General features: G+C 37.5%; 1 protein-coding gene across 1 annotated transcript in view; it reads right to left on the minus strand.

The window, feature by feature from the left end:
* LOC149846845 (uncharacterized) overlaps nt 1-19243 on the minus strand; it is a 146536-nt gene extending 127293 nt beyond the window's left edge. Inside the window, exon 1 of the mRNA XM_089996606.1 lies at nt 19068-19243. Coding sequence (XP_089852732.1) covers nt 19068-19150 — 83 coding nt within the window. The 5' untranslated portion in view covers nt 19151-19243. The remainder of the gene's footprint in view (nt 1-19067) is intronic.
* Nucleotides 19244-26328: the final 7085 nt, after the last annotated feature.

The raw sequence follows: 26328 nt of genomic DNA on the forward strand, positions 1-26328 counted from the left end.
AGAAAACAAAACAGATTTACATATTAACCTAAAAATACAATCTATACAAAACAATACACACACACACACACACACACACACACACACACACACACACATATATATATATATCCTAACAATTAGATCATGTATGCAAGTTAAAGTTGACAAGTTTAATGCTTTTAGGAACCTTGGATGTTGCAACATTACCTTCTCTACCACACTAGGAAAGCCAACCCCTTTGGGGAAGTTTACTTAAATCAATGTTGTACGTATATAGTTACTTTTTGAAAATACAATACACACTTGTATCGCCATACGAGTGTGTATCGTACGATACACCCCTGTATCGTGTTGTATCATATGATACAGGTATGGCGCACTTAAAAAAGATCCAAAACTTTTTTTTTAAGTTTTGAGTTTTAAAGGCCTCTTGAGGGTCGACTTCTCCATTTGTCTAGAGGCTGCTAGAAGAGAATCCACGCACCCTATGAGTCGTGACATCGATTTGGGGGCTGATTTATGCGTAAAGGAGAGGGCTTTTGTGATTTTCTCAAGTAAGAGTGCATTTTCACCATTGTTTCGTTCAAGGAAGTGGGTTAAATAAAAAACTCTATTTTTTTGCTTCTTATTGAGTTTTTTTTTGGAAAGATGGCCTCAAAGGATCATGGAAATAGGGCACTCAAGTAATGAATGAAAATTCATTAAAAATTAAGTGCAACTATTGGAAATTTCTTTTTCGAGTGGTATCTCTCGATTGAAGCATCATTTAGTCGGGACACATCATAATGTGCAAGCATGCACGTCAAGAAAATTGTCAAACATTGGGAAATGGTAATGTCAACAATTACTAGATGACTTGAGAGGAACAAGACAAGAAAGAGAGATGAATGATGCAGAAATGGAGTATGTGGAGCCTTGAAAGGATTGTATTACGAAGATGAGCTCCCTGCTTCTAATCCTACAGCCCCTAGCATAGGATCAGAAGAAGGAAGTTCTACACTGAAGGAGAAAGGTGCGGCTGGTGATAGTAGTAGTGTCGCTGCGGACACAAAAAGAAGAAGAGGAGGAGGAGGAGAAAGAAGAGGAGGGGGGGGGGAGTTCTTTGAGATGAGGTAGAGCTAGAGGCTCTATTAAGAGTTTTTTTCCTCCTAAGACTGCCCCTAGGGCACAACCCAACATTCGTATTGTTATGACTCCTAAACATTTAGTCAAACATGTGAATGTTACGGTTAGGAGATGGTTCTATGATGCCTGCATTTCTTTCAATGAGTGTGAAATTCGCCATCTAGATGGGTAAGCTATGAGTCATTCTTTATAGATTTTTACACATGCTGCAGCTCTTGAACATGTTCAGTAACCCCAGATCTTTTGTTAAGGCAAGTCAGGATTTTCGATGGATAGAAACAATGAATGATGAAATCACTGCACTCCATGAATGTCATACATGGGAGGTCGTTCCTAGACCAGTAGATAAAAATGTTGTTAGATGTCGTTGGGTATATAAGGTTAAACGAAAATCAGATGGCAGTATTGAATATTTTAAAGCTAGGCTTGTAGCCAAGGGTTACACACAGTAGCATGGCTTGGACTTTGATGAAACCTATCCTATAGTCACGATGGGAATAATCCGTATTGTCCTATCGTTAGCCATGTTGCATGGATGGAGTCTATTTCATCTAGACGTTAAAAATGCATTCCTACATGGGGACTTGTGCAAAGAAGTATATATGGAACATCCTCCTATGTATTCAGAAGGCGATCAAAACACCTCTGTGCTGAGATTAAGAAAGGATATTTATGGCCTTAAGCAGGCTTCTCGAGCATGGTTTGACACCTTTAGTACAGCTCCAAGAACTCTTGATTTTGAGAAAAGCCATTGTGACTATTCTTTATTCGCCCAGAGGGTACAATCCGACATCACTATTCTCTTAGTCTATGTTGATGACATCATTATTACGAGGAAGTTTCATACGAAGGACTTGGAATCTCTCTGATTCTTTTGTGGAGTGCAGGTGAATCAACAGCTAAATCGTCTTATTCTTTCTCAGCAAAAGTATGCTCGTGATATTTTGCAGCGTAATGGGATGTCACAATGTAAGTCAGTGGATACCTTGATGGTTGTTCACATGCATTTGAGTACAGATTCAGCAGATGATACTTATTTAAATCCCAAAAAATACCAAAGTATAGTTGGATCTCTCCAGTACCGTGGTGTATGTTGTTTGTTGATGATATTGTTTTGATTGATGAGTCTAGAGTTGGGGTTAATGCTAAGTTAGAATTATGGAGACAAACATTGGAAGCAAGAGGTTTTAAGTTGAGTAAGAGTAAGACAGAATATATGGAATGTCGGTTTAGTAAGAAACGAAATAGTGATGGGAGTGTAGTGAAGCTTGGTGAGCAAGAAATATCGGTGGATGACTGTTTCAAATATTTGGGATTTATCATTCAAAAGTATAGAGAAATTGATGGAGATGTAAATCATAGGATAAAGGTTGGGTGGATGAAATAGAAAAGTGCAACTGGAGTGTTGTGCGATCGTAGAATGCCATTGCGGTTGAAGAGAAAGTTTTATAGGACGACAATTAGCCCCGCTTTACTATATGGTACGGAATGTTGGGCTGCCAAGAGACATCATATTCAAAAAATGAGTGTAGCTGAGATGCGTATGCTTAGATGGATGTGTGAAAATACAATAAAAGATAAGATTCGAAACGAGAAGATACGTAAGAAGGTAGGCATTGCATCCATTGAAAATAAGATGAGAGAGAATCATTTACGGTGGTTTGGACATATTCGGCGAAGGCCTAATGATGCTTCAGTTAGAAGGATGGAGAAATGGGAAAATATATTAGTTAAAAGAGGTTGGGGTAGGCCTAAGAAGACTTGGATGGAGATGATAAGAAAGGATATGAATGCTTTGAACCTCACCGAGGACATGGCATTGGATAGAAATGATTGGAGGAGAAGGATTCATGTGGAAGATCCAGAATGATTTTCTTTTTTGGTTCATATCGCTGACCCCAATTGTTTTGGGATGAAGGCATAGTTGTTGTTGTATAGTTGGATCTCTCCAATACCTGACATTCACTAGACTTAATTTAATCTTTGTTGTAAATCAGGTATCTCAGTATATGCATAGGCCTCAAACAAAGCACATGGAAGCAGTAAAACGAATTATTCAGTATATCAAAGGTACTCTTTCTAATGAACTATTTATATGAAACCGGTTCATGTGAATACTATCATTTTGTTAAAGTGATTGCATATTCGAATGTTGATTGGGCCCATGATCCAACGACAAGGAGATTTGTTACGGGTTATGGTGTTTATTTGTATTCTCACCTTGTCTCTTGGGCAAGCAAGAAACAAAAAATTGTTGCTCGATCTATCACCGAGGTTAGGTATCGGGCTATGACAGATGTCACTGCTGAAGTTACCTAGATCAAACATATTTTATGCAGTTTACATCAACGCATTTCCAGCTTCTTGCTATATTGTGACAACCGCAGTGCAATTTGCATTTCCACTAATCCGATTCAACATGGGAAGATAAAACATGTGGAGATAGATCAACACTTTGTCAGAGAAAAAGTCGAATCCAAGGAGATCCATCCTATAACTATTCGGGGAGAAGATCAAGTGGCAGATTTGTTTACCAAGGCACTGTTAAATTGTAATTTATAAGACAATGTATTTTATATATATATTTTATATATATAAAAGAAGATACATATACAGATATATATTTCATATATGTATATGTATTCATCTACTTGTATATATAAAATATATATTTCTTTATTGTATTGGCTGTAGGGTATTTTAGTCATTTCTACATTTTACGCATATTCATGTTTTTTAATATGATTGCAATTCCTTCTTTTTATTTTTTATTTTTGTAATTTTTTCATTTCTTATTTTTGTTTTTTTTTATATAATGTTTTTTTACACAGTCAGTGGTTGACTGTGCACAGTGTACAACAGTCAGCCATTGACTGTACACAGTTTTAAAAATATAGACGTTGGGTTGATTCCCAACGTCTCTAATAAGAGTTGTTGGGAATAGCCCAAAGTCTCTTAAGTTTGCTTATAAACAAGGGCTATGTGAGCCCATTGTATGTATGTATTAGAGTAAGGAGTTGTCTCCTTAAGCTTATAAACATTGTGCATTTATTGCACTTTCTTTGGTGTAAAGCTTATAAACACTGTGCATTTATTGCACTTCTTTTGTGGTGTAAAGCTTATAAACACTGTGCATTTATTGTGTATTGAGTATTTGAAGTATCAAGTTATTTGAAAACTTGATTGTTTGCAAGGATTCTTCACATGGTATCAGAGCAAGGTTGGAGAAAAAAAAAGGATCGTGTGGATTCTCACTTTTTCGGGTGCCTCGAAAAGCATGCCCTCGATTTTTTTGGTGATTGAAGTGGATTCGCTTGTTCATCCAATATTTTAGAAGACTCTTCTATCAAGAAAGGTCTAAAAATCCTTTGTGGTACGTATTCTTTTTCATCATCTCTCCTCTCTAATGGGTGAAAAAGACTCATTTTTCTCTCGGCTTCAAACTCAATGGGTCCAACTATCACGTCTGGGTCGGAAGCATGGAGGCTCATATTAAAGGAAAAGGGCTTTGGGGTTATGTTCAAAGCTTGATTCCCGAACCGAAGCCAAAGATAACCTTGATGGAGAAAGGAGAAATAAAAATCCTTGAAGGTGAAGAAAGAGCCAAGGCTCTTGAAGACTACACCAAAAAGCATGAAGAATGGGAGATGAGGAATTTTAAAATCCTCTTATTGATTTTCTCATCCGTAGAAACAAAAATTAACGCCAATATTATCAAGTTTAAGAAGGCTTCTCAAGCGTGGGAGTACCTTGAGAAGATGTACACCTCTAGGGACCTGTCTCATAAATATTACCTCCAAAAGAGAGCTTTAACTCTTCGTCAATGAGAGATGACTATAAGGGAGTATTTTGCCGAACTCTCTTCTATTTGGGATGAGATTGCTATGCTCGAACCCAAGTGGAGTGGAGAAGCCATAGAGCTTCGTCATAAACAATTGGAAGAAGATAGATTTTTTAATTTTTGGAATGGGCTTAGGCCTGAATTCGAACAAATCCGATCTTCTCTTTTATCCGCCTTCACTTCCCCTTCTCTTGAAGATGTAATTACTAAACTAAGTGGGGAAGAGACTCGTATGGGTATAAGCAAGAACAACTCAAGTGTTCTAGCTACACCTTCCTATAATGAAGAAAATGAAGGAGTTAATGTCGTCTCAAGACCGCGGAGCAACTTAAGGACCTACAAGCCTCCTTACTTCAAGAATCAAAACTCAAGTGGTCAAGGAGTGAAGAAGGATTATAGCAAGCTTTTATGTCATTTTTGTAAGGAACCGGGTCATATCAAGCCTATTTGCCCAAAGTGGAAAAAGTTATTTGTCATGGCTACTACATCCCAACGTCAAAAGGAAGAGTGTTCGTCATCTTCAAATGGAGCTCTTTTATTGCAACAAATCGTGGATGCACTTCAACCTCTTTTAAAAGGGGCTATTTTCGGATGCAGCATGTCAACCTCTTCTCTTCCCGGTAAGACCTCTTGGCTTTTAGATTCAGGTGCTTCTTTTCACATGACCCCAAGTTTTAGTTCTTTTTCGAATACTCAAAAAATCTCTCTTCATCTTTTATTTCAACTGCGGATGGAACATGTCTTGAAGTAAAAGGAATAGGAAATTTTGAAAAACAAGGATTCTTTATTCCAAAAATTAGATTTATACCCAAATTAAACTTAAATTTGCTTTCTGTTTCTCAACTCTCGGATCATGGGTGTGATATAAAGTTCTCATCTAACAAATGTGGGATACAGGATCGCCGGTCCGGGAGATTGATTGGGGAAGGCTCTAGGAAGGGCGATCTATACTATGTCGATTATCTTCAAATTCCAAAGAACCTGTTTTGTAATGTTGTCCAACAAAAAGATATTAATGTGTGGCACAAGAGACTTGGACATCCAAATATTGCAAAAATTTCTCATTTACCTTTTGTTAAAAGTCTATGTAAAAGTGATTTAACTTGTAATGACTGTATTCTTGGGAAAATGAAAAAATTGCCTTTTTGTGAAAGATCTATGTTTACAACAAGACCTTTTGAAATTATTCATTCGGATGTATGGGGACCGGCACCCGTCCTATCAAAAGGAGGCTTTGCATATTATGTCATTTTTGTTGACGACTGCACGAGATATTGTTGGATTTATTTTCTTAAACACAAATATGAAGTTTTCTCAATTTTTAAAACCTATCATATGATGATTAAAAATCAATTTAATGAGAATCTAAAAATTTTTAGAACTGACTCTGGTGGAGAATACCTTTCAAGTGAATTCAAAAATTATCTTGAAAGTCATGGTATTCTTCACTAAAGATCTTGTCCGAAAACCCCTCAACAAAATGGATTAGCCGAAAGGAAGCATAGACATATAATAGAGACAACTCGAACATTACTTGTTTCTCAAAACATCTCAAAAGGTTTTTGGGCTGAAGCGGCTTTAGCATCTGTCTATCTGATAAATCGGCTACCTTCTAAAAACTTGAACAATATCTCGCCTTTTGAAAAATTGTATACCAAAGAACCCGACTATAGTCGGTTGAGAATTTTTTGTTGCAAATGTTTCGTTCTTACTGACATAAATGACAAGCTTTCGCCAAAAGCCATTGCTTGTGCTTTTCTTGGATATTTTGAAACCCAAAAAGGGTTTCGTTGTTATGATATTGAGAATGACAAGCTATATGTTTCCAGAAATGTGAGTTTTCTGGAAAATGTTAATGGTTTTGAAAGGAGTGAACCCTTTGAAGAAAATATGGATTACTCTTTTTTATTTGAAATGTTAGCACATGATGATGATAGTGATGATAGTGATGACGATTTCATTCATAATAACGTCAATGATAAAGAAGATGGCTCTTCCCATCCACCTATCTCCCAACATAGAAGTGAAGGAGCATTGAGAGATCCTATAACATATACCCATAGAGATAAAAACAGTTTTAGGAGTGCAATTGAAAAATTCAGTGAACTTAGCAGGTCCAATTCAACAAATGATGAAAACCTACGAAGAACTGAGAGAAGTAAAAAGATGCCTTCTAGGTTTATTTCATATGATTCGTTTACTCCTAAACATAGAGTCTGCCTTAGCGCTATTCATTCCTATATAGAACCCAAAAACTTCGAAGAAGCCAAAATGAATGATGAATGGCTGAAAGCAATAGAATGTGAGCTTTCAACTCTCAACAGGGCAAAGACTTGGGAGTTCCAAGATCTTCCTAAGGGTAAGAAAACAATAGGGTGTAGATGGGTATTTAAGGTAAAAACTAAGAGCGATGGATCTCTTGAGAGATATAAGGCTCGATTAGTTGCAAAGGGATATAGTCAAGAATACGGGCTTGACTATGAAGAAACTTTTGCCCCTGTGGCCCGAATGGTCACTGTCCGATGTCTCATTATCGTTGCCTCAATCAACAAATGGAACATCTATCAAATGGATGTTAAAAATGCCTTCTTAAATGGTGATCTTAATGAAGAGGTATATATGGATGCTCCACCATGAATGGAGACTCCCAAAGGAAAAGTGCTTCATCTTTGAAAAGCACTTTATGGTTTAAAACAAGCCCCTAAGGCTTGGTATGATAGATTTAACTCCGTAATGTTAGAAAATGGTTTTTCTTCTTGTTTCACTGACACTGCCTTATTTGTTAGAAAAATCAATGCAGGGATTGTCATTCTGCTCTTATATGTGGATGATATGTTTATAACCGGAAGTGATTCTAAAGGGGTTAAAAGCATAAAATCAATTTTGAAGGATAGGTTTGAAATGTCTGATTTGGGATTTCTAACTTATTTTTTGGGTATTGAAGTAGCTTACTCTCATAGAGGGTATTTTTTATCTCAAACTAAGCTTGCCTCTGAGATTATTGACCGGTCAGGTATTACAGATGATAAGGTTTGTGAAACTCCTACTATAGTAGGAGCCAAAATGAAGATTGGTGATGGTATTCCTCTCTCCGATCATGCCCCCTACAGACAGCTTGTGGGATATTTAATGCATCTGAGTATTACTAGACCAGATATCTCTCATGCAGTTCATACTGCAAGTCAGTTCCAACATGCACCAACATCAGTTCACATGAGTGCCATCTTGCGGATTGTGAGATACATAAAAGGCACATTAAACAAGGGAGTATTCTTATCCTCTTCTTCTGAATTAAAATTAATTGTTTATACTGACTCTGACTGGAGAGGTGACCTAAATAACCGTCACTCCACCACTGGTTTTTGTGTGTTTTTAGGAGACTCGCTAATTTCATGGATATGTAAGAAGCAACAAAAAGTGTCTCTATCCTCAACAGAAGCTGAATATCGTGCCATGGCGACTACTACCATGGCAATTGTATGGATTCATCAGCTATTAGAAGACATGGGGATCTCAATAAAAGGGCCAAAAATCATACTTTTCATGAGCGGACTAAACACATTGAGATGGACTGTCACTATGTTCGGGAAGCGTATCTGAAAGGAGTTATAGATCTTCCATATGTAACTTCAGAATATTAGTTGGCAGATTTCTTCACCAAAGCTTTGTGTGCTCCGCGGTTCAATTTTCACCTTTGCAAACTTTCGGTCATCTTGCCCTAAGTTTGAGGGGGGGTGTTAAATTGTAATTTATAAGACAATGTATTTTCTATATATATTTTATATATATAAAAGAAGATACATATACATATATATTTCATATATGTATATGTATTCATCTACTTGTATATATAAAATATATATTTCTTTATTGTATTGGTTGTAGGGGTATTTTAGTCATTTCTACATTTTACGCATATTCATGTTTTTTAATATGATTGTAATTCCTCCTTTTTATTTTTTTATTTTTGTAATTTTTTTCATTTCTTATTTTTGTTTTTTTTATATAATGTTTTTGTACACAGTCAGTGGCTGACTGTGTACAGTGTACAACAGTCAGCCATTGACTGTGTACACAGTTTTAAAAATATAGACGTTGGGTTGATTCCCAACGTCTCTAATAAGAGCTGTTGGGAATAGCCCAACGTCTCTTAAGTTTGCTTATAAATAAGGGCTATGTGAGCCCATTGTATGTATATATTAGAGAAAGGAGTTGTCTCCTTAAGCTTATAAAACTATGCATTTATTGAACTTTCTTTGGTGTAAAGCTTATAAACACTGTGCATTTATTGCACTTCTTTTGTGGTGTAAAGCTTATAAACACCTTGCATTTATTTTGTGTATTGAGTATTTGAAGTATCAAGTTATTTGAAAACTTGATTGTTTACAAGGATTCTTCACGGGCACTTCCAGTGATACGATATTGGGAATTGAAATCCAAACTATCCATGGTTCTACACCATGTTCAGTTTGAGGGGGCATGTTAAGAATATGGATCTGGATCAGATCCATATATCATGATATAGCATATTGTATATACCCAATCAAGTTAAGGGTATTCTTGTATTTTCTCACACGTTAATATATAAATACAGAAACGTCTCCCACAATGGGTAAGACGTCACTTTGGGATTCTACCTTCTCTCTTTTCCTTCTTCCTCTCTTGTTTGTTGTTTGTGCAGGAAACTCATTCCCGAGGCGCCTTCACAGAAGCAAGCGTCAAGATCCTTGTTTGAAAGTTTTTCTGATGAAATCAAAAAACATGGCTTCAAAAGGTCAACATTAGACTATTTATTGTTTATATACAGAGGCATGAATACGATTATTTTGTTACTTATCTGTGTCAACGATATTATAGTCACAAGGAGTTATGAAAATCATATCCAAGAAATTAAAAAATCTCCTTAGTAGAAGCTTTCAAATGAAAGATTTAAAGAGGTTGAAATATTTTCTTGGTGTTAAGGTTGATCATAAAGGAGATAGACCCAACATAAGTACACTCTTGACTTATTGGCTAAGACAAGAATGACGGATTGTAAGCCTTCACCAACTCCAAGTACTCTTGGTCGAAAACTAGGCTCATATGATGGATAATTTTATGAAGATGCATTTGCTAGAACTTGAGATTGCACCAAACTTGATCTGCAACAGAAGGAAAAAGAGAGAAGAAAAAGGTAGAAGAAGAAAAATACGCAGAGTCGTTTGGGGTTGCACAGGTTCGTGATTTTTCTTAATGCATACGTGACCTGATTCATTATATTTATGTATTAGGTTACAAGATAATTCGGTTATGGACATGATTGTCCTACAACAAAACACAATATTACAGTCGTGCCCCAGTAAGCACGTCAATCACGCAATCCCAGTTTGGGTCTGGATCAGACCCAAACTGGTCCAGCATTACACGACACTTAATACCCTCCCTCAAGTTGTGCATGGACAACTTGTTCTTCAAGAACCAAAATATGTTTTTCGTCAAACCCTTTGTAAATAAATCTGCCACCTGGCCTTTCGTAGGAATGAAACGAGGCTCAATCTCTTTGTTTTCAACCTTCTGTCGAATGAAGTGTTGATCTATCTCAATATGTTTTGTCTTACTGTGGAAAATAGGATTAAAAGATATTTTAATGGCACTTTGATTATCACACAATAAGATAGATTTCGAGATCCATTCCTCCAATTCATTCAACAAATGTCTTGTCCAAGTAGCTTCAACAGTTGCAGCAGCCATTGATCAGTGTTCAGCCTCAGTACTTGATCTAGCAATTGTCCTTTGTTTTCTACTGCTCCAAGATACTAGGTTTTCCCCAAGAAATATGCAATATCTGGAAACCGACCTCCTTTCATCAGGATCTCCTGCCCAGTCCGCATCACTGTAGACCGTAACATCATGCATGCCTCCCCTTTTCCAGCTTTTCTTATATACCAACCCATCTCCAATGGTACCTTTTAAATACATCAACACTCTCTTGATTGCATCCATGTGCCATGTTCGCGGCTCATGCATAAACTGCGACACTTGATTGACAGAATAAACAATGTCAGGGCGAATAAAGGTAAGATATTGAAGCATACCGACTACACTTCGATATCTTTTAGGATCTGAGTACAAATCTCCATCCTGTGAACTGAGTTTTTGATGTAAGACACTCGGTGTAGACAAAGGCTTGCAATCTTGCATACCAAATTTCTTTAATAAATCTAGTTTGTATTTATGTTGTGTCAATGTCAGGTAACCATCCTTCTTGTCTACCTTGACGCCAAGGAAATAACGCAAATCTCCCAAGTCTTTTATCTTAAACCTTTGACTTAATAGTCTCTTTGTTTCTTTAATGTGGTTCATCGAGTTCCCTGTAACAATAATATCATCAACGTATATTAACAATATGGTGGTGATGCCCTTATCCTTGAATATAAACAATGAGTGGTCCAAGAGAGATCTACAGAACCCATGTTTTTGTATTTCTAAGGAGAAACTTTCAAACCACGAGTGTGAGGCCTGCTTCAAACCATATATGGTTCTTTTTAGTCTTCTTACATGTGTGCTTGGGTCTCCCTCAACATATCCTGGAGGTTGTTCCATGTAAACTTCTTCCTTCAAGTCTCCATCAAGGAATGCATTTTTAACATCTAACTAACTTAATGCCCATTCATGTTTGACAGCTAAAGACAATATAGTTCTTATTGACCCCATTTTGACCACGGGACTAAAAGTCTCATCATAACCCTGACCATATTCTTGTGTAAACCCCTTTGCAACAAGCCTTGCTTTGTATCATTCTATGGTGCCATCGAGTTTGTACTTAATTTTATAAACCCACTTGGAATCAACAACATTTTTGTTAGGAGGTCTGGCAACAATTTCCCATGTCTGACATTCATGAGGTGCTTCCACTTCTTCATTCATGGTCTCAATCCATTTGTTTGATTTCACGGCATGATGAAACCCTACGGGTTCATGATGCTTATCAACCTGAGACCTATGTCACAGGGATTCGGCTAGCAGGGTGCCGCACCCGCGTCGACGCGACTCGACGCAGGTGCGGGTGCGGCACCGAGTGCGGTCAACCCGGTCCTGGGTGCGTTGACTGCACCCAGGGTCATTTCGGTCCTTTTTGGATTTTTTTTTTTTTTAAATTTCCCTACTAAATGGGTTGCAGAATTTAAAAAAAAAATCTGGACAGCTGCTTGCTGCTGCTGCTGAACACACCAGCAAAAAAAACTGAACCCCGACCTCTCTCTCTCTCTCTCTCTCTCTCTCTCTCTCTCTCTATATATATATATATATATATATATATATATTGCATTTTTGCCCCTGCCTCACCCCTGCACCCGGGTTTTTTGGAAGTGCCGAATCCCCGCTCCCGCACCCATGTGACATAGCCTGAGACAAAAAGAGTTGAAGATCCATAGAAAAATTATTGTAGTTGACCCACCTGTCAATACGATGTCTGATTCTATTTGAACTCCTCAGGTTTCCAACAGGCACATAAGTATCTGGTTCAATGTGAGGAGCAGGAGGAGCACCTTTTTCTCTTCGCACATACACATACCCTTTAAATTTGTCAATAGGATGAGATTGTGGGTTTGCCCCTTCTTCAGCATATGAAGCTCCACCGACCTGATCACCAGATTGAGGTAGGGATGGTCTCCACCCCCGCCCCGCCTCAAGATTTTATCCTCCACCCCCGCCCCGCCTCCCTGGCGGGGATGGATTTTATCCTCCACCCCCGCCTTCATCCCCGTTTCATGTCCTCCATCCCCGGTTCAAACGGGGATGAGGCGGGGCGGGGATATTGCGGGGAAAAGTGGTCGGGGCTGGGTTGGGGCGAGGATGAGGCGGGGATCGTGGCGGGGACGGGGCGGGGCGGGGAAAAGTGCACGTCCATCCCCGCCTCCACCCCCGGACGGGGATGGATTTTAACCTTCGTCCCCGCCTCCATCCCCGTTTCATACCCTTCATCCCCGGTCCAAACACGGCGAGGCGGGGCCCCGCTTTCCCCCGGTCCACTGCCATCCCTAGATTGAGGTAAGCATGCTTGGCCTGAGTCAATGTCATCTTGGTCAGCCGACTGTGTTTCTCGAGTACACTCAGGTGAGCAATCACCATAAGCACCTGCAAATAATTTTGCACTCATCCACGGATGATAAACCTCTTCTCTGGGAATCCTTTGACAGGTATTAAATGATACATCTCCAAGATTATTCTCATCAAACACAACATTCCTGAAAATTTTAACACGCCTAGTCATAGGGTCATAACACTGATAACCATTGTAATCATCGGCATATCCCACGAATCTACACTTGAAAGCCTTTGGTTGGAATTTATTCCTAAGAGAATCATCAATATGAACATAGCAAGTGCATCAAAACACACGCAGATTATCATAATCAGGTTGAATGCCGAAAAGAGAAAAGTATGGTGAACTATTTTGTAAAACTGTCATAGGCAGACGATTTATAATATAGATTGTTGAATGGAATGCTTCTATCCACGGACTAATGGGAAGATTACTATCATGCATCATGCTCATGGTCGTTTCAACAATATGTCTATGCTTTCTCTCAGCAATCCCATTTTGTTGTAGCGTATGTGGACAAGAAACTACGCTTTATTTCATTACTCTGGAGAAATCAGTAAAATCCTTCGATGTATACTCACCACCTCCATCACAATGAAAATGCAAAATATTGGTAGAGAAATGGTTTCGAACAAAGGCATGAAAGTTGCGTAATATGGAAAAAGTTTCAGACTTATGCTTCATAAAGAATATCCAAGTATAACAAGAATAATTGTCAATAAAGATGAGATAATATATGCTGCCAGAAGAAGAACATACAAGCACAGGACCTCAAACATCAGAATAAACAATTTCAAAAGATCTTGAAGCTTTTTTATTTATAGAATCAAAAGGAAGTACATGACTCTTACGCATCTTACAACTGGAGCACTTTTTATTATTTTCCTCAAGAGTTAAACTTGATTTAGGAATCGATTTGCTTGATACAAGTTTCTCAAGAAAAGAATAACTGCAGTGACCAAGACGATCATGCCAAAGACTTGGCTTATTATATTTAGAAAGGCTAAAAACAGACTCAAGACCTGACATAGATAACTCAAACTGAAAGGACTTAGACTTCAATAAGGGCTTCAAGGCGGAACTGGTATGCGCAAATGGATCTTCCTTGAAGATGTACATATTGCATTTTCGCTCCCCTTCAGCGAATGTCTCCCTCGTTTGAAGATCCTTGACATACACAGAAGAGAGAATGAATTCAACATAAGAATGTGTATCATCAACAAGTTTGGACACAGAAATAATGTTCTTTTTTATGTTAGGAGCATGAATAGCATTTGACAAATTGAGAGATGATTTTGACAAAGCAATGATTGCATCACCAATGTGAGAAATGTGATTGTGAGATCCATCTCCAGTAACAATATTATTTTTACCAAAGTAAGGAACCGAGTTCGAAAGCTTACCAACATCCCCCGTAACATGAGTCGTTGCTCCTGAATCAACATACCATAATCCTTGATTATTCTGCTTCAAGTGCAACCCAGACAATGCTGCCAGCAAAAGTTGTTTCACCTCACCATCAGGTTTGGTAACATTATCTTCCTTCTTGCTCTTAGTGTTTTGCAATTTTCCTTTATTTTGGGGATTAAACTAGCAATTTGCCTTAATATGCTCCTTTTTATTGCACAGGTAACATGTCGGGACAGCTCTTTGATTTTGGTTCTTCGCATTGGAGTTGAACGGCATATTGGGTGTGGGAAGCAAACCTAGACTTGCAAATCTACCACGACCTCTTCCTCCTCTGAAGTTATTTCCTCCACGACCATGACTGAAGGAGAACCCAGTAGCTAAAACATCTTGGGAATCAGATTGAGCACGAGAATCTTCAGCAATGCCTTTCAACGACATTTCGTATTGTAGAAGTTTTGCCCGGAGGTCCTCAAATGTGGGGAGCATGGGAAAGCACAACAATGATGTCACCAATACATGATAATCGGGACCCAAACCATTCAATGTCTGTTGTACTTTATCCTTGTCCAGCACTTCACATCCAATAATGACTAACTGATCTGTAATAGTCTTCATCTTATTTAAATAATCCATGATAGATAGACCGCCTTTCTTGAGAAGCTGGAATTCACGCTTGAGAAACAAAACTCTGGCTTCAGATATCTGAGAGTATGTCTGTGTCAACCTGTTACACAATTCCATCGATGTGCAGTCGTCGGGGATAGCAACTAGTACTTCCTAAGATAGGGTAGATGTGATGTAGGCAATTAATACCTGATCTTTTCTCATACAAGAGACATAATCCGAGTTGCGAACAAGCTTGGTAGATGCAGCCCCTTGTGCGTCTATTTCTTCCTTTGCGATGAACTCTGGTGGGGCTAGAATTGATCCATCCAAATGACCAAAGAGATCTTGGCTCCTAATAAAAGGAACTATTTGTCTCTTTCAAGTCAGAAAATTAGAATTATTTAATTTTTCAGAAACAAGTTGGCTAAGGAAGTTTGATGACAAATCGGACTAGGTTGAAGAAGAATCCAAGATTATGAGATACGTGAATATAAAGTAGAAAATACTCTAAGAGGGGATCAATTGAATAACTAATCAAACTTGAAGATAATGTGACTGTTTAAGTTCAGTCCAGAAGAGAACTGATCATAACAGAATTCGGTTCTGCTGCCCCTTTTGTTTTTTGACAGATATCAGATCACGTGAATATTCAAATTATCAATTTGATATTCATGAATCAAGCCACTTGAACATGCCGTGTTCGATTAGCATTAATGGGCTAAAAAAAAAAATTGTCATACCAAGATCACGATGAATCGTGTTTTCAGATTAATCAACGATCAGTTTTGAGATGAGGGAATAAGAGAACAGATTCTAAGAAAAAATAATCATGAGTTTTGCTTGGAACATAGTATCAATTCAAGAAGATGGGTCACGATGAGGATTTAAAAAACAGGATTCATGAGTTTCAAGAAAGGGTTTCAAGATGAAAATGCAACAGATAACAGGCTTTTAAGGGGAAAACACGTGTTCCAGATGAAAACATGAAAGCAGTTTTAAGAAGAGATGGGGACGAGAAAAAGAGATCGTCCTTTTGGGAGAAAACACGATAACATAGATTGCAGAAGAGAGGAAAAATAAAAAACAGAGAGAAGAATATTTTCCTGACCGAAATCAGATATTCTCTATGGTCATACCTTTTGGAAGCAATACCGAGCCCTAGATCCAACCTTGCTCTGATACCATGTTAGAACTTGAGTTTGCACCAAACCTGATCTGCAACAGAAGGAAAAAGAGAGAAGAAAAAGGTAGAAGAAGAAGAATACGCAGAGTCGTTTGGGGCTGCACAGGTTCACGATTTTTCTTAATGCATACATGACCTGATTCATTATATTTATGTATTAGGTTACAAGATAATTCGGTTATGGACATGATTGTCCTACAACAAAACACAATATTACAGCTATGCCCCGGTAAGCACGTCAATCACGCAATCCCAGTTTGGTCCAGCATTACACAAAACTTAACAGCATTCAGGTATCGGAGTGTTGTATGTATGCTTCAATATCTCACTTTTTCTTGTCCTAATATAGCTTATGCACTAAATCAAGTCTTCTGGTTTATGCATGAACCATGAACAAAGCATATGGAAGCAATTAAGAGAATTCTCAGGTATTTGAAAGGAACGGTGGAGATGGATAACAGTCTCAAAATGAAGATGTGCTTTTTGTTACCAGGATCTAGCAGAGAAGTTGAATATAGATCTACGGTCGCAACCACATCAAAAGTGACATGGATTCGCCATTTGTTCAACAAATTTCTAGGGCAGCTGTGACAACCAAAGTGCAATCAAGATTTCATTGAATCTAATATTGCATGGCAGGACAAAGCATATTAAAGTTGACGAGCACTTCATCAGGCAAAAGATTGAAGATCTTGAATTGGAGGCTAGGTTTATTGGGACCGAAAACCAAATTGTGGATATCTTCACCAAAGGTCTTAGCAAACAAAGATATTGGCTTCTGAAGTCCAAGTTGTCCATGGTTGTAAACCATGTACAACTTGAGGGAGGCTGTTAGAATAGTTGTATTGTTTGTTCTTTTCATGAGACATGTACATAGTTATTTTTGTGATTGTTTGTATTGTTTGTAAACCCTTTATTTCATGGGGGGTAATATTGTAATCTTTCCTGTATTTTAATATAAATAGAGAGAATAAGAAGGGATGACCCATAGTGGGTATCGTTCTAACTTCTGTCCCAAGTTCTCTTCTTCATCTTCTCTCATCTTGTGTGACTGATCTCTGGGACAAACAGCAACGGTAAAAGAAAAATCTAAGATTAAGTTGGACATTGGCAAAAAGGGTTCTCCTTCATCCAGGTCGTTTCACAAAACTATAAGGCCTCAAATTGCTTCCTTTAGTCCAGAATGCTTCTGCACCAAAGTTCTATACTTCCCTACCCAGCACCAAGCTCTAAATTGATTAAAGGCTATGAGCCTCATGTAAATCTCCCTCTGTCCACAATCTAAATAGAAAAGATCCTGCCAAGGGACAAGCAGATATTTATGATGACAAATTATTAGCATCCTATCACTCCCCGTTTAAAGATGGTGGTGATGCTCCAATTCCTGCCCAACTACATTTCTATGCCCCATGGCCAATCTTGTCAAGGGAAAAAACTAACAACTCAAGAAGAAATCAGTATATTTTCTAAGATTAAAAGACTCCAGAAGGTAGAAATTCAGAATATGTAAAAACATAGTGCCATCTTACAACCTGGCAGACAGTTGAGAGAAAGAATGAGAAAGGATCCGTGACTATCAATAAGAATCAAGGTAAGAAGAGAGCAGAAACTCACAATGCTTCAGAAATCAGGTATATAACCAAACACCAGGCTGGTAAACAGTTAGGGGTTGAGCCATGAGTGAGCCGCTCATGATCTGCCGTCAGATAATGAGCACATATTAGAATGGCCAGAAATTATCTGCCTATTGCTCCCCATTTAAAGATGGCGCCTCTACTTCTTGCCGGAGTGCATTTCTATCCTCCGCAGTCAAAGTTAATTAGGCATAAAACTAATTACAACTCTAGAAATTAGTGGATACTCAAAAGGTAAGAAGATGGTGATTTCTTACAACATGGCGACTGGAGAGCTGACATGAACAAAATGATCAAGGATCTATCAGCCTCAAAAGGTTTCATGGATTTGTCCGTTCAGCCTTGAGGGAGTATGACCGATAAAGGATCACAGCAACTTTTGCTGTTTTATGAAGGATTATAGCATTGAAGGCACATCAAATATAAAATGACCAGGGATGGATGACATTTCAGAGGCTTTAAATAGTACGGTAGCTTAGTTTCAACAATTGCATATCGAGTGTGGAGACTTCTTGAAGGAGGAAAGGAACAATCTCTGCTCCGATGCTGTTTTCGTATCAAGAGAGCAATAGCATAAGAATTTCTTCGTAAAGCAGCAGGAACCGAACCGAACACCATCCAAATCCAAAAAAGAGCAACTCACAGACGCGCCGAAAAGATAAAAGACAATTAGAATTTCACATAAGGGCATCACAATGAGAACGCAATCAACTTGTATGGTAGGAAATACAGAGAGATTATAATACAGAATTCTTCGATACTCCTTCAAGACGAGCCGGGTGCATATTTCACCTAATATTACAACAGAAATTCAACTCTCACTATGGAAATATGTATTCTATAAGGAAATTCCTTGCTTTCCCGACAGTGGTCGGTATCGCGCGTACCTTTTTTCCTTTAATAGACATGGTGCAATCGATACCAACCACAAGATTGTCCAGTTTAAGTTCGACATGACAACCCAGAGAAAAAAAGAACAAAGTAAAGACATCAAATTTATAAATATAATGCCGAGTTGGTTCATGGCGATGAATTATTAACAAAATTTGCAAATCTTCAACAAATTGCCCAAAAGCAACCGGTAAAAACTTAACCCATAAACACATGCTCGGCCATCCGAGATTATTCACAGACCATGAATCGATTTCACCGTTACATGAAAACCAGAACTTGTGGTTAATTGAAAGAGAGAGAGAGAGAGACCTGGCGACCTCATTTTCCCTCTCGACCTCGCTAACCTCCGCCAAGAAGCCCTTGAGAAGCAGGTCCTCCACCGACTCTCCCATTCCCCTCTCTTCTTCTTCTTCTTCTTCTTCTTCTTCTTCTTCTTCCGCTCTCACCTCCCACGCAACCCCACCGTTTCTTCCTCCTTTTTCTTCTTCTTCTTCTTCTTCTTCTTCTTCTTCTTCTTTTCTCTCTCTCTCTCTCTCTCTCTCTCTCTCTACTGCTGATGGGTCGGTCTGGTTGTTAGATCCGAACCTACCGTAGACCCGTACATTTTGAAATGAATTTCGGGTCGGGCATGGGTTTGACCCCTCCCACATGACAAATAAGGTGTGACGGGAGTCGGATCTTGGAGAGCAGATCAAGTGGCATCCTCACCGTTCACAATGTACACAAGGACCATGAAGTCCTTGTGGGATGAATCAATGGACAGTGAAGATGTCAAATTCACTTTTTTAAAGTGATGTGAGGGATCACCTGATCTGCTCTACGAATCTTGGGGGTGAACAGAGCGCTATGAATCGGATTTTATTCAATATTCGACACAACTCGATTCCGTTTAGTTGCATTTGGTAAGCCAGAACCATATTGGATTTAATATTTTGCAACTGAATCCGACAAATATCGGTTTACATATACAAATGTAAATGGTACGAGTTTTTCAGTTTTGACCATCTGAATCTAAATTCAGATTAGTCGGTCAGCTTTTCAGTTTTCACCTTCTCAGTCTGAATCTGATTTTCAAAAATTTGCCCAAATTCAAAACCACAAATGTCTGACATTAAAATATTCATTTTAAGCTTCACATAGCGGATTTTCTCCAAATATACAAATTTTCTTTCAAAATATGTGCCCAAATATTGCATCACATTTGTGACATACATTGTCATTAATTTTTTATCTAAAAAATGAATTTAAAAAATACAAAAAGAATAAACAAACCATATAGAAATATCTTGCCAACTATACCTGATTTGCTGAAAAATGATGAATGATCGTTAAGATACAACTTCGACAATATTCCTAAAACAGGACATGAACATGAACATGTGTGGTTGTGCAAATCTCGATTATTCTATTAGATTTTTCCTCTACATGCATCAGAAACTTAGAAAAATAATAAAAAAGACAAAGACAGATCGAGGCGTTAAATTTCCAACGCCACCAAGATCACCTTTACCTGAAGAGTGATTGGAGAGAAATTTTCTATGAAAGATATATTGTTCGGATGTTTCAGTCAATAAAGCATATTCTAATTTGGTTTTAGAACTCAAAAACGTGAATCCTAGAGTGGTTTTCAGTTCTGACTCAAAACAATAAAGTTATAGACCTATGTATCAACTTTACAATAACTATAAAAACATAATTTTTTGACATCGAATCAGAGAAATACATAACTGAGAAAATAGAGTATTCTACATAAAATATGCAAATTTTCTCCTAACTATATTTGAATTTTCTCTTAAACATGTGAATTTCCTCTAATATATATGATTTTCTGCATAAATATAAAAAAAAATTCAAAATATGCAAATTTTTCTCTTAAAAAGAGAAAATTCATATATACTTAAAAGAAAATTTGCATATTTTTTATAAAACATTTTTTCATATATATATATATATATATATATATATATATATATATATATATGATCCGACATAAAAACCTACATTTTTATATTCGTTGGAAAGTTGATACATAGGCCTATAATTTTTCTATTTTGAGTCAAAACTGAAAACACATCTAGGGTTTCCATTTTTTATTTCCAAAATTAGAATAAAAACATGTTCTGCAGACTAGAACAATCGAATAATCTATCTTTCAAAGAATATTTTTTTCCAACTGCTTATCAAATCAAGGTGATCTTAATAGCATTGGAAAGCTAACGCCCCGATCTCTCTCTATCTTTTTTATTATTTTTTGAATTTCATGTGCAAATGGTTGAAAATAGCATGAAATAATCGAGATTGGTGCAACTGTATTTGTTCGCCTTCTGTTTTAAGAATATTATCAAGGTTGTATCTCAGCGCCCATTCATCATCTTCTAGCGAATCATGTACAATAGTTTGTATGTTTTTGTGTTTTTCGAAATTCTTTATTTTACTGGTAAAAAAATAGTGACAAAGTCTATCACACAATATTTGGGCACATATTTGAGAGAAAATTCATATGTTTAGAAAAAATCAATATATAAAGGCTAAAATGGTCATTTTAATGTTAGACATTTGTAGTTTTGGATATTGGTTGCATTTTTAAAAATTATATATTTTTTAAAAAATGCATCATTTTTGCCATACATTACAGTGATTTTTCGTGTATATTGAAAAGGGAGATCGTCCAACCAAAGGAAGGTCCAAAATGTACAACCAAAGACGATCAGACGACTCCCCTTCTCTAATGTCTGAGCATCTCATCGATATTTGTTCTTTATAATTTATTTTGTAAGAAATATGCTTTACACAAATACTTTGTGACATATAGACATGTTTTTCTAAACATGAAAAATCGATGGGTCATAATGCATTTAAAACTATACAATACAAAGTATTGTGGACCATTGATTTTTAGCGCTCTCAAAAATGCATCTAAACATAAAAAATTCATAATAAAAAATGTCACTCACTAAATGAATGATAAAAATCTAATATTTAAAGTCTGATCGATGAAAAACTTGATTGTTAGAAAAAGAATGTTATCAATTATCATTGAATCTAATATTTAAAGAAGGGTACAAACACAACAATCGTTAAACAATGGGTACGGGGACACAACTATATATATATATATATATATGCAATATTTTTATTAAAAAATAGGAGAATATAAGAATTTCATAATGCTTTTTCTTTTAAATAAAGATTAAGAGGGGAGAGAGGTCGAAGAAAATTTTAAAATAGTTAAAATGAAAATAGAAATAAAGAGTTTGGGGCTGAAAATAACCTTTAAGATGAGATTAAAAAAAAAATTGAATGGAGGGAGTAATGAAAATTCTTTTTTAAAATAAAAAAGAAAGGGGCCCCACTCCCCACCGCCTCTCTCACTCTCCTTCCTTTTTTTCTTTCTTTCTTTTATTTCCACTCTTCTCCTTCATCCTCTTCTCCTTCTTCTTCTTCATCTCCCTCTCCCCTTAACCTCCTTGGAGGGGTTTGGGTTCCATAACATCAAGGTAGGGCCAACCTAAGTAAAAAAGAAAAAAATAGAAAGAAAAAAAAACAAAAATGGGGTCTTGGGTCAAGTCTTGGTTGGACCTACCACAACATACCCATACCCAATGTTAATTTGTATGATATATATGTACATATGTATGTTTTATTCTTATGTCATGCATGTAATAGGTCATGCCTCTTAGGTGCATTTGTCTTTTTCTATCATGTGAACCTGCCCATTAGGGGCAGCATAGTAAATCAGTTTTTTTGTTTTTTTCCTTTTACTTTGTATGACTTGTGGTTGAAACTAGCCAAGTGGCTAATTGGACTAGCTGTAATGAAGTAAGCGGAAGCACAAGAACAAGAGCCACAAAGGGCATATAATAGCACAAATACAATGCGCACAAGCACAAGTCCACTATGGGACAATACAATGATCCAACAAGGGCTAATAAGAGAGCACAAAAATATAAAAACTAATCTTTTATTGATCAAATGCTTCACCAAAAAGTATTAATAAATAAGGGGGGGCATAACCATATATATACAACAAAAGTAGAGAAGAGGCGGCCCATTGAGAGCTCCTAATAGAGTTGTAGGGAGTCCCAACGACTCTATGGTCATTTTGACCATAAAACCCCCAATGGCTTTACAATTTGACAAAGTAAAAAACAAAAAATAAGATAAGAAAAAATAATTGTTTATTAAACAATTTTATTACATGCGTGAAATGATAAAAATAACCCTATAGGGCATTTACCTATATAACTAAATATGTATATATATGTATGTATATATAGGTATATATGTACATGTATACATATATTTTAACACTAGCCTCTCGCTCTCATGTTGCTCTATAAATATGGGATCTCCCATTGTATTCTTTATGCTTTCTTAAGCATTTTAGTGATAAATAAATTATTTAGTTTTTATATTGTGTAACCCTTTAGGAGCTTGTGCTTGTGCTTGTGCTTGTGCTTGAGCTTGTGTGACTATCTGTGAGTTTGTATCTTGCCCATAATGGCATATTGTACTTGTGTACTCTTGTGTATTCTTGCAGCCCCTAGAGAAATCCATTTGTGTATGTTTTCCTGATTTATTACATGGTAGCAAAGCCTTGAGCTCTTGAAGCTTGCGGGTTCATGATCGTGCTCGTGTTAGAGGTTCATGAGCTCGTGTGAAGGCTTCTTTGTGGAACCTTCATAAACTTCTCTTCTCCCACTCTCTTATTCATCATTTCTCATTCCAATGAGAATTGATGAAAGCAATTACAACATGTCTAGCACGGCAATGAAGAGAATGCTCATGGGAAAATAATTTTGGCAATATGTTGATAGCTCCACTCTGAAACCTCAACCTATTTTCACAAAAACAGTAGTAGGAGAAGACAAAGCATCTAAAGAAGAAACACTTAAAGGAAGTGAAAGATAGAAGACTTTTTGAGACTACAAGGAAGCTTATAAAGAATGGGAGGTTGGTCATGCCAAGGTTATCTCCCTCTTTGAAGAACCATGCTCTAATATTCTAGAATTTAAGACGATTCATGAATCATAAAAATTTGTCAAACAGACTTATGCCTAAAAGATGTCACTCATAAATGGGACTTGAGGGATCAAATTCAGAGTTGCAAGTAAGGAGATATGTATGTTATAGAGTATTTGATAGGATCTGATTCCCAGAGAGGGATCTATCCTACCAGATCTGGGCACATAGAGCAGACAGGGCTCAGAAGCTAAGCGTGCGCAAGGGAAATCACAACAAGCAGAGGGTGGCAAAGGCATGTCTAGGGAGAGGACATGACAATGAAAAAGAGGGCAGGCTAGATGAGTCAAGGGCAGGGACACGACAAGGGAGAAAATACATGTCGGAAGAAAGAGAGATGTCTCTCCTAGCTAGGTGCAAAGATCAAGGTTGTAGGTAGAGGATGCAATTGAAAGGTAGAAACATGTTCTCGACTAGCTGACGATAAGAGGGGATGGATGGACGGGTGAGGGAGCAAAGTTTTTGCCTCAAGGAGCACTCACACACAAGAACCATGAACAAAATTTAGATGAACAACTCAATAAATCTTATTGAAAAATAAATGAACTATACATACATATTTATACAAAAAAAAGGTTAAGATAAATTGTACATCCACAGTCCCTCCCTTGATGAAATTCCAGAGAGGGCATCCCACTCTCTTAGAGAGTCTTGGGGTAAGTGGGAGTCTTGAAGGAAGTGGGATTCTCCAAGGGGCATCCCACTATAGAAGAGTCCTGGGGAGCTCTCTTTCTCTCTTCTGCACAATCCTCAGCTGAGCAGTACTCTAGTTGGTCAGGTTTGGGGTGGATCTGCATGGTCAGACCTAGTGCAGGAAAGGGTCTGTAACAAACCATTTCTCTCAAACTCGCCTTACTCTGGGCACTGAGATGTTCGTCAGTCCTCCTCTTTTTTCAATCTTGTTCCACCTTATGGGTTATGGGTCCATAATATGGAACCGGATCTCAGGGTTGCTCAATAAACTGAATGAACCAAACAGGATCTACCCCAACATGTACTGAAGCCATGAACATTCTTTCTTATCCAACCAAACTCATGTGAGAGGCCTTCAAGGTGGAACAAGTCAAATAGATCTGGAGCAACTAGTTGAGACAAAATATAGATCTATTTTGAAGGAGCTTGATCTGGTCCAGATGAGATATGGAGCACGATACCCTTCACTTACTAGTCTTGATGCTCAATAGAGGAAACAATCAACAAGGTCAGATCAACACTCATTTTGCCCATAATTGAATCAAGCTTTGGCTGTGTTTCAGTGCACCTACAACGAACATTGAGGAGTGGTGCTTAAAGCATTCCTTCTTAAAAAAATGATACAAGATCCACATGATGGAGAACCAGATTCATTTTATAACAATCTTCACATGGACCCAAGAAGAACGCCGGAAGATCTGCAAAATAAATGATCTAGTGCATATTCATTCTCTTCATTTGCTAAGCAGATTCACACAACCTCTTCACCAAATCTTGCATGGCATCACCTATCTTGCACAACAATGAATCTATCACATCGTCTATCTTACACCATGATGAATCCATCTTGACTGCACCCTCAAAGTCAAGTGTTGCTTGCCTACATGATAGAACATTGTTGGTTTGAAGTTCGGGTGATGGAGAGGGTTGGGTTAGGTTTTATGGCTGGTTCTGGGCTTGGTCGAGTTGTGAGAGGTCTCAGGAATGTAAAAAAAATGGGATTTTTTAGGAGTTTTAGGTCAGAAATAATTAATTTTTGGGACTGGTCAAGATGTTAGAGGTTCAGTTTGGGATTCGGGCTATGACAGGTTCCAAAGATTTGATCGTATCTCAGCAGTCTGGACAAATTTTTGGGATCTATAAATTTGGTCTAAAAACTAAAAGATGTACGCTCCTATGGTTAAAGTTTTAGGATTTTTTTACTATGGGACTTGGCTTAGGGAGTTTTTGGTAGTCGGTCAAAAATCGGTAAGGATCCGAGCGTTGTTTCTGACAGGGTCTGGTAAAAACATAATATCTATAGATCGAGATAGGATTTTTATGATTCAGAAATTGGGTTAAGTTTAGGACAGGCATGGCTATCTATGATGATTTTTTGGGATTTTTTTGAACAGTCAGGTGGATGAAATGAATTTAGAAAAATGGATTGTGATGTAGTCTTGTGTCAATCCCTCCTAAGAACAAGAAAAAATTTGGCTTGACTTTTGAAAGTCGAATCAGAGTCACTAGATGTTGGATTCTAATGATTTAAAATTTAATTTACAAGTTTGGGAATCGAAGAATCTGTATAGTTAATCCAAGGCATAAGCTCAAAGTATATCCTCTAGAGTTTATATGGTTCTCTTAAACTGACCATTAGTCTGTGGGTGAAAAGCTATGCTAAACTTCAACTTTGTACCCAAGGTCTGCCGAAGTAAAGCGAGTGTCACGATCAGATATGATCAAGACAAGTGCTCTATGTAGACGTATGACCTCTTTTATGTAGAGATCAACAAGACTCTAGGAAGTTTGTGTAACCTGAATGGGCAAGAAGTCCTCTGATTTGGTCAATCTATGAATGATTACCCAGATGACA

The sequence above is a fragment of the Nuphar pumila genome, chromosome 2 (genome assembly GCF_984573655.1).
Source record: "Nuphar pumila chromosome 2, dmNupPumi1.hap1.1, whole genome shotgun sequence".
Lineage (NCBI taxonomy): Eukaryota > Viridiplantae > Streptophyta > Magnoliopsida > Nymphaeales > Nymphaeaceae > Nuphar > Nuphar pumila.